General features: G+C 49.4%; 1 protein-coding gene across 3 annotated transcripts in view; it reads right to left on the reverse strand.

Moving 5' to 3' along the window:
* rnf13 (ring finger protein 13) overlaps positions 1 to 12,537 on the reverse strand; it is a 37,591-nt gene extending 25,054 nt beyond the window's left edge. The window contains exons 1-3 of one of the 3 annotated variants that reach the window (XM_088620791.1): positions 12,398 to 12,537; positions 5,879 to 6,013; positions 5,293 to 5,373 (exon numbers count right to left, since the gene is read on the reverse strand). In XM_088620791.1, coding sequence (XP_088476917.1) covers positions 5,293 to 5,373; positions 5,879 to 5,992 — 195 coding nt within the window. In that variant the 5' untranslated portion in view covers positions 5,993 to 6,013; positions 12,398 to 12,537. Of the gene's footprint in view, positions 1 to 5,292; positions 5,374 to 5,878; positions 6,014 to 11,255; positions 11,389 to 12,178; positions 12,328 to 12,397 lie in introns of those variants that run through there. The other 2 variants (XM_088620797.1, XM_088620807.1) reach the window with 2 other exon arrangements.
* Positions 12,538 to 12,962: the final 425 nt, after the last annotated feature.

The following is a 12,962-nucleotide window of genomic DNA, read 5'->3' on the forward strand; positions in this document are numbered from 1 at the left end:
CCCAGAAATAATAAGCTTACAAAACGCTTTGAAGTGCATCCTAGTCTGCATCACTCTCGGCAATCAATTCACTGAACATCTGGCCTGACAGCGCACACTTCAAAGGGGCCCGGTCACAGTTACAGCACGTTATGACATCAGCTACATCACGTTACGCGGGCCGTCACTAACACCACAGCTGGATCTTGATCACGTCCGGAGGTGTCCCAGTATGGGCAAATATTTGGGAAACGACACAACGACAGATTCACGGGTGGTCTAAAAACCAAAACCGAAAACTTTATTATCCATTTCTTAGAGCCATGGTATATCTAATCTATTCATCACAACATGCACAAGGTTTTGTACTTTATTTCTGGTTAGTTCCTGTCTTTCAAAGCTGTGATCAGTAGTCTCTGGGACCCCTGTGTGGTATGACTTCTCTTAGGCTTTCAGGTAGCTTTGCCATGCTTGGCAGTGAGAAAAGCTAGATGAACATACCTGGTCTGCCAGTTGCTATTACCAGGAAAAAGGGAGTAAAATGGAGTTGGCCTTTTTTAAAATAAAAAAGCAGACTCAGGTTGCTAGTATTGGAAGTATCTTCTTTTAGTGCTCTTCAGGCTTCCCTGTCTGAACTCCGTAGGCACATGAAGCCTCAGACAAACCTTTGCTTTTAGCAGCTTCGCAGGAAAGAGAATAAACTGCAGCTCAGCTGATCGGGGGGGCAGGATGGATTAACAGATTTGAGGTGGCAAAAATGTCCTGACCTTGGACTCATTCAGCTTGCAGGTCCGATTTAGCGAATAACCACGAGTAATATCCCGATGCAGACACCGAGGGACTGCCCTCCCGCTGTTCCTGGTACTGGAGGTGTTCATGTGGCCTCTGCTCTGTCACAGGGACCTGGCACTCGGGAGACCCTGCACCTCTCTGAAGCCCGGCGTCTGGACAGCCAGCAATGCGAGAAACGTCAGCTCCAGATTTTAAAACCATCCCACGCCTGGAGCTTTCTTCAGACGGGCAGGGTCCTTCTTGCTACACTCTGCATGATAATTAACCCGCAGGTTCGGTATATTACTGTACATAAAGGGTTGCGGGAGTATGCAACAGCCTACCCAGCCATGATGTTGAAGCCGATACTCTGGCTTCTCTCAAGATCCTCCACTTAGGACAGGAGGCACTACTTTACCCTAAGAGCTGTGGGAGTATGGAGCAAGTGACCCAGACGTGTTGTTAAAGCTGGTACCCTGGATTCCTTCCAGTGATGTCTGGACGAGATCTTCAGATGGAATAGCAACTACCAAACTACGCTAGATGAACACAGTGGTATCCTCTAGAGACCGTTAAATTCTTAGACCTCTGTTTTGTTGCATTGGCTTCAATTAGCTATCTTGTAGTAAGTCCCGTCCTTCGGATGAGACGTAAAACCGAGGTCCTGACTCTCTGTGGTCATTAAAAATCCCAGGGCGTTTCTCGAAAAGAGTAGGGGTGTAACCCCGGCGTCCTGGCCAAATTTCCCATTGGCCTTAACCAATCATGGCCTCCTAATAATCCCCATCTATGAATTGGCTTCATTACTCTCTGCTCTCCTCCCCACTAATAGCTGATGTGTGGTGAGCGTTCTGGCGCACTATGGCTGCCATCGCATCATCCAGGTGGGGCTGCACATTGGTGGTGGTGGAGGGGAGACCCCATTACCTGTAAAGCGCTTTGAGTGGAGTGTCCAGAAAAGCGCTATATAAGTGTAAGCAATTATTATTATTATTATTATACTAACAGTCTGGGCAGGGTGGGAGGTTGCTAAGGGAGAGGTGGGAACATTGTACTGTCAGTTTCATGCTGTAATTACTCGATGCTTTGTTTGATTCTGAAAATCCAGTGTGGAAATAGGCTCATTCAAGCTACAAAGCAAAAAAAAAAGCAACTAAAATGGACACACTTCTGGTTCCAGCTAGTTGCAGTTCATCAAGGAACCAGTTAGACTTGAAAAAACAAGCCAGACCCGGCCCCCTTAACGCTACGCCCCACGCCAAAGCCACGAAGGGCCGCTTAAATAAAGACGGGGCGAAAGACCAGCTTGCAGCTCTGCCTCCGGTTCTGAAATCGTCGGGGAAGCGAGCGCACACCCCTCACACACGGGGGAGTTCGGAAAGGAAAGGACGGGGGAGGAGGAGGCGACGTGTGGAAAAACAGAAGCTGAGAATTGCAGTGGGATTCCGGGCCTCCGAGCTCGGCGCGGGAGCGACCGCCGGAGAGGCTGAGGAGGGTGCCATGTCTCGCTCACCGGGGAAGCGACAGAGGAGACAAAAACCCCAGGCACTGCAGAAGATGTCCCTGGTGTTTTACGACCTGGAGTGCAGGCCGGGGGAGAGCTCACAGCCACTGGACTGCAGGAATAACCCAGTTCTGGGGCGGAGCGGTCACTGGACTCCACAGCACACGGACCAGACAAGAAATAACTTTGTTACTGCTATAACAGTGGTGTCATGAGCCCAGCAATTAATGCCTGAGAAATATATTTTACAGGCTCTTAACTGAGCCCTGGGAGGGTCTGTGAATCCAAGCGCGTCCTGCATTCTGCTCTTCAGTAACAGATGTATTCAGCCCAGCAATAAAATAAACCTGCCCCCGATTATTTTCTTCATGCATGTTCATCTAAATCTATACTGCACTGGCAGGATGCACTTCACTCCAGGGGACTCATTCAGAAAGGGGCTTTCACGCTTTTCCCCCCACAAAGAGCTGCTGTGCAACAGGACTTTAAGGCCTCAGTGTGCAAATATTTCTTCCCTCGGCTGCTCTTGCCTGGCTGCCTTCTTCCAAGGTGCTGCTTCAGAAGCTGCAATGGCGCCCTCTGTTGGCAAAAGAGCACCTCAGCAACACCGCACATATAAACCATATAAATCTATGATAATATACCTTTTGAAACCTTATTTTTAACTTAGTTGCTGAGGAAGTTGTCTCATTTACCCTTGTACAGTGAGAAAACTTTCACTGGGGCTTTCCATTAAAGAAGGCCTTTCAGTAAAACAGGTTCAGTAACCGAACTGTGATTACAGTCACGTTTCCAGAGTGTGCACCTCAACCTGTAATAACAGGATCTATAATCCAAGAGATGCCTCGTTGCTTAATCCGGAGGATTTTGTTTACACAACCATGTGTCCCAGTACACGGCTAAAGCCAGAGACTCATCAACTGATCTGAAGCCCCACAGGCATGAACAGATTCAATCGGAGCTCTTGTTTTGTTGTGGAACAGAAGGTGTTCGTTTTCTAACAGTGGTGGGTTAACTGATGAACAATAACATCCCCTGTGTTAAGAATCTTGTTCTTTGTTTGCTTTTTGATGGCCACAACGTATTTTAAGGCAAAACGTACACAAAAAAGGGAAAAGGTTAAAGGTTCAGAGTTAAGGTCAAAGGTTCCACATGTAGGAGCCCTCCTATCCTTCAACAGATGGGTTTCTGGGGAGCTGGATGACCCAGAAGCCACATCGATAGGTTGGGGGGGGGTTGCAACTGCTGAAGGGCACAGGCTGTCCACTGTGTTGCCGGGTGACAGACTCACAGATTCAAATTCAGAAAGCTTTATTGGCATGGCCGAGGAATTGCAGTGATACCAAAGCAGCGATAAAGTTTTAAAAACAGTTGGCTATCATAGTAGCATGCTATTATTGGAGAGGCCCACGGCTCGTTCCTCAGGCTGGCCTGGGATCTGAGAGCTACACAACACTGGGCTGCAGCTCAGTTGAGTCTGCTTCCCCTGTAGGACTGGAAGCGGATTCTGGCAGGAATGGGAATTCTGGGAAGCGACTGGTCATTTCGGGGACGATCTGGAGTATCTGTTGGAGCCCAGCAGGAAATCTCTGCCTTTAGAGGGTCGAACGGAGACTTTGAATGAGGATGCTGATGAAGGGGCTGACAAGACAAAAGAACTGACGTGCCAAGGGAACCTCGACCCCTGACCCCTGACCCCTGACCCCTGACCAGAACCTCAGTGGTGGCTAGGTGGTCTTCTCAGGTATGAGCAGCGGGACGGAGAAGCAAAGCAGGAAGCAGGAATTGATGCTGTTGGTGAAATCTATGTCCACAGAGCAAAATACCATTGTGGAGCTTTCTTTCATGTGTTTGAACATACAGCCGGTACAGACGTTGGACCCATGCACTGCTCTGCAACTTTAAGAACCCACAGCATGAGCCTCCACAGATTGGCCCATTTATCTCATTATCTTCTGCACAGTAAACAGAAGCCAAATCCTTTCCTAGAGTTCACAGACTGAACTCTAACAACCTAAACTTCTTTAGACTCTGCTGAGCCATGTCCCAGTAACGTCTTCGAGAAGCAGCTTCAAGGAATGAAAGTTTTCCTCGTTCAGAGAAATCATGCAGGTTGGAAGAGCCGCAGGCATGGATACGTCACATGGCTTCAAGGCCGAGGGAGTCGGAGAGGTTTTCAGCAGCTCCTCGAGGGAGTCACGCAAGTCATGAAAGACGTCCTCTCCTCTTTGAGTTGGTCTTAAGTAATGCTCTTCGCTCAACTTTAAACTCATTCGATACAGGCTAAGAAATTTAAACCTTAACACAAAACAATTTTACTTTAGCTAAGCGCTATACCATCCCTCAAACCACAAGTGCTATGGTGAGCCCATAAAACGAGCTGCACAATTTAACTGCCTCTGTGTTCAGTAATTCGACAAAATCTTCTCAAGCAGAAGTCACCACTTAAGCAGTAAACAGACTTGTTCTATATTAAACGATTTAACCACGCTAGTCACAAGAGTGACCTTTAAATGAACTCCAGCCTCCTTCCTTATCAACAAAATGTGAATGTTTTGCAGCCTAGATGCTCAAAAGCCATCCTTTCTGTACTGTTCACATACGAAAGACCCAAGAGCCGGGAGAACTGGAGTTTTTTCAGCTTCAAATCTGTTTGTTTCTGATCAACGCGTTGTACTAGAACACACCTGTAATTGGAATAAACCCGCCTCTCGCTCCTCCTCTCTCCCAGCTTTTGTTCTCCTGCTACATTACCTTTGCCCTGTCTTTCTCACACCTGAAGAAGGCTCCACGGCCGAAACGTTGTGTTTTCTGTCTTCTCTTTCCAGCAGGGAATAAACCCATTACTTGTTCCTTTGCAGCCTACGCATGCTGATGCAGCTGCCCACCTGGACTACCACACCTGTAGTTACCCTTTACCATTCATTTACAAAGCAACGCCGATCGGGGGTGAGCCCCTGCAGGAGGTCGTCTCTACAACTCCATCGCAGGAGTGACTGGGAGGTCAGCGCGGTCTGAGGGGCGGCTGGTCTCCTCACCTTTAACCCCTCACTGGGGAGTCTGTATCCAAATCTCGCCGGCAAGTCATCGAAATTCTGGCTCTTGTTGTCGAAAGAATACTGAAATACAAAACGCAACTTAACACAACGTTACGGCTTTGTGCGTGTCATCTCGAAAGGGTTGCATAAAACAGTTCACTACTTGCATTTAAAGGGGAACTGCAGTCCCAATTTTCTGAGAGCTGTTATTACATCTCGCTAACAAAATAAATTCATTGACTTTTACAAATTTCAAATTTGTGAAATTCCTGCAAGTCGCCATGTTGTCACCGACCCCTGGTATCACCAAGGGCAAGAGCAAGAGTCCAATTCAATTCATTTTTATAGCACCTTTCCCAACAAGGTTGCCCCAAGGCGCTTAACAAGGCAGGTGACCATACATGTTGTAAATACAGAACAGAAAAGACCAGCAGACAACAGAGGAGAGGAACCAAAAACTCCTTTAGGAAGGAGAAAAAAAACCTCTAGGGGTCCAAGGTCAACTTCGTCTTTCCCGGTCTCCGATTCCCATCCGTCGCCAATGCCTGGTGAAACGAGGAAATCTTGGAAAATTAACCGGACTTACCGCGGAGATGTCAGCCTCCACCGGCAGCAGGTTGAGGAAGGCGAACAGCTGCACAGTGAAGATGGTGTAGATCTGGGTGGCAGACAGCATCAGCATCCCCAGGGACAGCAGCATCTTTCATTACAGCAGAAGCACCTGCCAGGGAAACATGGAAGGTCACCCGGCCGGCTCACACCACACCGGCCACAAGCCTGGAGGAACAACACAGGCCGGCTCACACTGCAGTGGAAACGGTCCAGAGACCAGCACCCGGATTCACCGTGGGGCTTAAGGTGGGCACAGTCCCACACCGACAGGCTAAAGGAACTGCATCGTTCCAGTCTTGAACAGAGATGACTCTAGGGGTACCCAGCACAAGTACCCCAAAATTCTGAAAAGGCACCGACAAGGTCAGCGCAGCCGAGGTCCTCAGAACCAGAAGAGAAACAGGGATGGGAGGACACAGCGGGGAACCACATGGGAAGTGCACTTCTTTACACAAAGGGTGGTGGGAGTCTGGAACAGGCCGCCCTGGTTTCTTTCAAGAAATGGCTGCATGAGATGCGCTGATCACTAAAATACTAAATATCAAACTGTCTAGGCGGATCACCGACCTCCTCTTGCCTGTAACTAAGATCACTTTTTTGGGCCATATACCATTTCTTTTCGCATACCCCAGCTTGCTCTCCATGAGACACACAGGCACACAGACGGGAAGAGAGAAGTCTGGGGGTCAGAGCGCAGGGTCAGCCATTTATATGGCGTCCCTGGAGCAGTTGGGGTTAAGGGCCTTGCACAGGGGCCCCAACGGAGTACGATTCCTCTGCCGGCCGCGGGATTCGAACCGGCAACCTTCCAGCCACAGGCGCAGATCCTGAGCCCCTGAGCCACCGACCTGCCCTGTAACTGTCCTTATGCTCTTGACACCTTTCTGCAGGATTACACTTCCAAACTGAGGGGCGAACTCACCATTACCGTGTCTCAGGTCTTGCAGGCGACGAGCGTCTGGGGGAACAGGTGCCTGCAGGTCTCTGAAGCAGCACTCCTCCCCCCACACACACTCCCTGACACCCCAAGCCAGGAGAAAAAAAGCCACCCTGTTTTTAAAGAGCAGGAGGCCTGACACACAAGGTTCCAGAGACCGTTTAAACACCAGGTAGCAGCTCCCGGCCCTGCGGACTTCAGTCCCCACCCTGTCCCACACTCTGGTGCCAAGCCTCACAAGATGAGAGCAAAGCGCAGAGCCATTAAAAACCAGCCCGACCGCTTTCACAGGGAGGCGTGTGTGTGTGTGTGTGTGTGTGTGTGTGTGTGTGTGTGTGTGTGTGTGTGTGTGTGGGAGGGGGGGGGGGGGGGTTGTTCCACTATGTTTTTATAAAAATAATATTCATGTTATGGTTCTGGAGCTAGTGAAAGCGTTTGTAGTTCCCAGCAAGGTTACCTTATTCCATGAAAAGTAGAGTAAAATGAATATCGTACAACTGTGCCACAGTGGTCAGGGCTTCTGGGCTCATAACTGGAAGGTTGTGGGTTCGAATGCTAGGTGAGACACTTCTGCTGTACACTTGAGCAAGGCACCAGAGCTGAACAGCTCCGGTAATAATACCCAGCTGTATAAATGGGAGTAGAAGACTCTGCCAAATATATTCGCAGCTAAAGTGTTCACACAGCTGCCACCTCTCCTTAAGACAAGTAAACACAGCAAAAAGACAGATAATCAAAGGAGTGGTACTTGTAGTTAAACTGATTAATAATTATTAACTACAATAGGAATGCCTGCCATATTAGAGCATCAACGCTTAAATATTGGAAACAGAATACATTATTGGAAACAAAGAGTTAAAATACAATCCGATATTATTTATTAGGAGCAGTAGCTCCTAAACCTAACACTTCGCTTTGCGAACTGCATAATACAAATGTGTCTGGTAAGGTCAGTAAGGCAGCCTTCCTGGGGAAGGGACATATACATGAACAGATCAATAGATCCCTAAGAGAAGATAAATACAGCGAGACAGTAAGTAAGCACAGGTGGGACAAAAGCTGGAGGTGGAAGAAAATTGGACAGTGATGGTGCTCCCCTTTCAGAGGACTTGAGACCAGATTCTGTCCAGGTAACGGGTAAGGAACAGCCCTCATCATAAAGGCAGCTTCTGTCTTGCATACCTGCGGAAACTCTGACTGCCTGTGCTATTATGGCATCTGCAGGCAAGAGTCCCAGCATGGTCAGTGATTCGGTTTGGAACGGGGAGATAGATTCACATAGCACCCACTTATAAAGAGACATCTTGTCCTGAGCAGGATCCTTAATGTTTAACAGGACACACGTTCCCTCTTTCCCACTGGAGGTGCTTTGCATGTAGATGACAAGGATAGAAAGATGTATTTTTAATCTGCCTGTAGAAAGCAGGGCTCCTGAACGCAGAGGCTAGTAAAGATCTGTTTATAGCTGTAACTGTGGCATGTGGCGTGGTTGTGTTATTTACTGTTATAAACGCTTGTCCGTCTTTGCGAGTGCAGCCTGGTCAATACTCCATTATCAAGTTATGCTGGAGAATAAAGACCTTTACATGTGGTGTAATTGCTCAATATTGCCTGACTACAGGAAGTGGAATTATTCATCATCTTTATAATTTGTTTGTGCTGCAAGCTGGTATCAGGACCTGATGGTGGTTTGATAACTCCTTATTCTACAATTATAACTCCCTAAACCAATACAATAATACAATAATAAACCAATACAATAAACCAATACAGCATCTCTCATTTTAATAGCACTGCACCACTGGAGTTTCAGTCAATTCACCACATAGTGCAAGATATTAAAATAATAAATCTGGTCGCTAATGGGGTAATCAAAACTGTAATGTAATTTTACATCATATCCCTTGATTTAAATACTATTCTTGTAACTGTATATTAAGCATTTAGTACTTTTTAATTGCTTTTTTATGTGGGACCCTACATTGTCTAGATATTTAAATGACAAACACAAAAACCTAGGCTTTTTCTTAAATGTTGCCATGGCCAATATAAACCCAAATAAGCAACTTCCAAAAAAACAAACAAACGGAAAAAACGCAGCCTCGACAATCAGAAACTCTGAGACTTTGGGGGTAAAAAACAAGCCTAGTTCCACTTATTACAAGTGGACTGGCCACACACGATGTGCTTGTAAAACGCATGTGCCCATCTGTGAGCAGAGTCTGTCTCGACACTCGAGAAAGAGGAGAGGAGTGCACAGTAAAAACCTGCAGAGCGACACAAACCAGTGAAGAGATTCCAGACTGACAGTGCCCCCCACCCTCTTCCGACACGGAACTCGGGTCCGAAAGACAAAACAGCCCGGCCAGCGACCTTTCTTCAATGACTCCATTTTAAATCTAAAGTACTAGCACAAGTGGAACCGCAGAGCGTCGACTCTTCTCCTTGCTGTACAAGACGACGCAGACAGGGGACTCACTTGGTCAGAGAGAAGGGCGCGTGAATTCTCCAGGCTGGGAGCTGGGAATATGCGTCTATTTCGGAAGTCCCATTTTTAAACACCTTTTATGCCATGGACAGGGAACATGGTGTCAGAGAACTCCCAGACCTTGTGATACATGCGATGAAAACGTCCAAACTTTTTACAAACAAATTTCTTATCTTGCCAACAGGCAGCAGGTTATAGAAAAAGCCCAAATCGAGGGCATTTAGCACCACAGGTCACATTCCTGTCTCATTTGCCTGAAAGCCTTTTAGCTCCAACACTGTTTCCGTTTCAGGCAGGTTAAAAGTGTTTTAAACGCAGTGCTAGAAATCCAGATGCCCTGCTTGGAACACTGTGTGTGTGTTTTGGACAGTCCCGGGGAAAACTTACTTTTAAAAAGTAATATATTGCAATTACAAGCTGCTTGCAGAACAGATTATACTTTTCCAATGAACAAAGTGTAAAGTAATAATTTTCCAGGAATGTACTTCTCGCACATTTTGCACAGTAACTATACTCAATCGATACTGTAGCTGATTAACATTTAGAATAATTTCCTCCCCCCCAGCTTCAAGTTTTTTAAAGAAATCCCATGCACAATTAATGTTCACAGTAATTGTAATGGGTTACTCATCTTGAATATTTTTACAAACAAAAGTTCTACCACAATCGAGGTTTGTGATGTGGTTTGCAGATGTACTGAACTAAACCAGCGTGTAAAGAGTTAAGTCGAAACTGCTGTGGCAAATCAGCTTAGTCAGAAAAATATGATTGCGGCTTACATAATAAATCAGGTGGTTGTAATTAGGCGTGTTTGATTTTCTGTGGGTAACTGAAGTAAACACGCACGTGCAAGTTTTAACTGGGCAATGACCGATGTGCTGCACCTCAATAGGACATAAGTATTTTTTAAACAAGTCAGACTGGTCATAGTCTTATCAGAGCTTGTGTACATGATGAAAATAATAATGGCTTACACTTATATAGCGCTTTTCTGGACACTCCACTCAAAGCACTGTACAGATCATGGGGATCCCCTCCACCACCACCAGTGTGCAGCCCCACCTGACGATGCTCCAGTCCTCTCCCCACACACCAGCTCTCAGTGGGGAGGAGAGCAGAGTGATGGAGCCAGTTCAGAGAGGGGGTTAGGAGGCCACGACTGGTAAAGGCCAGGGGAAATCTGGCCAGGACACACCGGGGTAACACTCCTATTCTTTTCGGGAAACACCCTGGGATTGTTAATGACCATAGAGATCTCGGTTTTACGCCTCATACGAAGGACGGCACCTTTTTACAGTATAGTGTCCCTGGGGCACTATACTGGGGCATTAGGACCCACACCGACCACAGGGTGGGTGCCCCCTACTGGCCCCAAAATAAAAAGAAATTACTTATGGTACATTTTGCACAGTTCACTACACGAAATCTCTATCACAGCTCTCGGTTTGAAATGCACTTCCACACCGTTCCACACAGGTCACAGGTCAGCTCAACATCTGGACTCCCCCGTACAGCTGTGCGCGGTCAGCCCGCGAGGCACGCCCCCCTCTCGCACCCGGCGCTTGCTAACTGCTTCACACCGACCCAGCCGCCTGCGAAAGAGCCCACCGAGACCCCCCGTCGTCTAACCGTCCCGCGGCCTTGTAACACCGCCGTCCCGTCATCGCCTCACGCACCGCTACTCCGCCGCATTCCTGACGCATCTTAAGCACCGCGCTACCTCGCTTATTGCATGGGAGGATTAACAGTAAAAACAGCTATAAAAAAAACCCCAAGGGCCGGCTCACGCCGGTTGCAACAGTTTCTAAACTGCACTTGCGCACCTGCATCCCGACAGAGGGTCACCTAGACGCTGAAGTACCGTCCGCTGCGCCGCAATTCAACAGGTTCAGGAGATCACCACCTCCTGAACGCTAGATACCTCACACTTCAGAGCTCCACAGTCTTTCACACGCCGGGCAGAAACCGAGCCAGGTCTTCCTCTCCCTGCAGAACACCGAACAACATGTGTGCAGTGCGACCAGGCCAGCTAGTTATGCAGGCCCCCGTGTGGAGCACAGGAAACCGGGCTTCTGCGGAAAACACGTTCAAACCAGTTCTGCGCTGATGTCGTTCCTCTGGTGTCGTGATCTCCACGCAACTTGCTTTTTTTTTTTAAAAAAAAAGGGTCCTTTCACCGCTGCGCGCGAAAGCACTTTCATCTACCGTAAGCAGAACATTGCCATGCAAAAAAAAAACTGGAGAAAGGGCAATAAACAGTTGAATAACGGGGATTAATAACCGAGCGTGTTTATACAATTTCTGCAGCGTGAGAGCGTACCGTGCCCCGCGAGCGAAGGTCCCCGAGGCCGGAGTGGGGTTTCACGGACACGGACTGGACACGGAGTGGACACCGTGCCCCGCTGCCTCCCCCAGCTGGGGTCACGCTGCCCCCACTCAGGGCGTCAAGCGGTCTCTGGGCAGAGTCCCGGCTCACCGCCATCAGAATGTAAATTGCCCGGAGCACCGCCAAGCCTGCGAGTTATATCATTAGATCACAGCAGTCCCCCTGCTGGGCTGATGTCGATGACCCACATTAATGCGAGGGGGCTCTGATCAGAAATTGCGCGGCGGGCCTCATTTCTATTCGCGAACAGTGGTTTTCAGAGCGACAGTCGTTCTGGTGCCCCGCATGCATTTCAAAATAACGCCGGAATCCCCCGCACAGCTGAATCAATCAGTCAGTCGGATTTGGAGGCAGGGTTGCACAACAGCAACAACAACAACACACTGTTCAGCTCAGCGACCCGTGAACCCCTTCCCCCGGGCGCTGCGCTTTCGCTCCCTTGCGCCAGCTGAAAGAGGCTCACCGGGGCGCCGGAGCTCGTCTGGGCTAGGGACACGCTCGGCAAGACTCGCCCCCAGACTGCGCAGTTTAATCGCTGCCAGGACAGACTGCACGTCCCGCTGGCCCGCCGCACAGAAAGCGCTGAGCTCATCAGAAACGACGACAACAAGCAGCAGCAGCAGCAGCAGCAGCAGGAAAAGGGGGTCAGGCGAGCCGAGCCGGGCGGGGCAGCCCGCCTTACCGTTGCGACCGACGGAACCGTTCTCCGGAAAGCGGGCAGGAGCGCTGGCGAGGCGGGCATCACAGTGCTGCGCTCCGGGCGTGCGGATCCGGCAGGATGTCAACAGAGAGCCCCGGCCTGCCCCCCGCTTCCCACTCCCCTGCGCGGAAGTCCCGCCCCCCTCCCGGCCCGGTTCTCGGTGCCGATTGGTGCGCCGGCCGCCAGAGGAGGAGGGGGGGAGTTCCTGCCTGGGCCGACCCGGCCCACGTGACTCGGGCCGAGCGTGGCCCCTCGTCCCTCCTCCCCACTCCGGCCACATGAGAGCCGGGCGCCTGCGGTTGCAATCAATGGACGGAACTGCATGAGCACGTAGGAGGTGGGGCAGGAGGAGAAGGGGTTGAATGACGTTCTCCGCCGCCCACTCGTGCTGCTCCAGCGAGGCGCAGGGGGGGGTGTTTGAGGACCCTGAGCAGGCTGGAAGGCAGTGCATTTGACGCGCCTTGAGCTCACCGGTGCTCGTTTCGCAGTCTGAGAACAAAAGCCAAAAGCGGGGACCCTGCTGTCAGATCCGTTCATTGCAAGCAGG

The sequence above is a fragment of the Lepisosteus platostomus genome, chromosome 2 (assembly GCF_059453375.1).
Source record: "Lepisosteus platostomus isolate fLepPlt1 chromosome 2, fLepPlt1.hap1, whole genome shotgun sequence".
In the NCBI taxonomy this organism is placed as follows: Eukaryota; Metazoa; Chordata; class Actinopteri; order Semionotiformes; family Lepisosteidae; genus Lepisosteus; species Lepisosteus platostomus.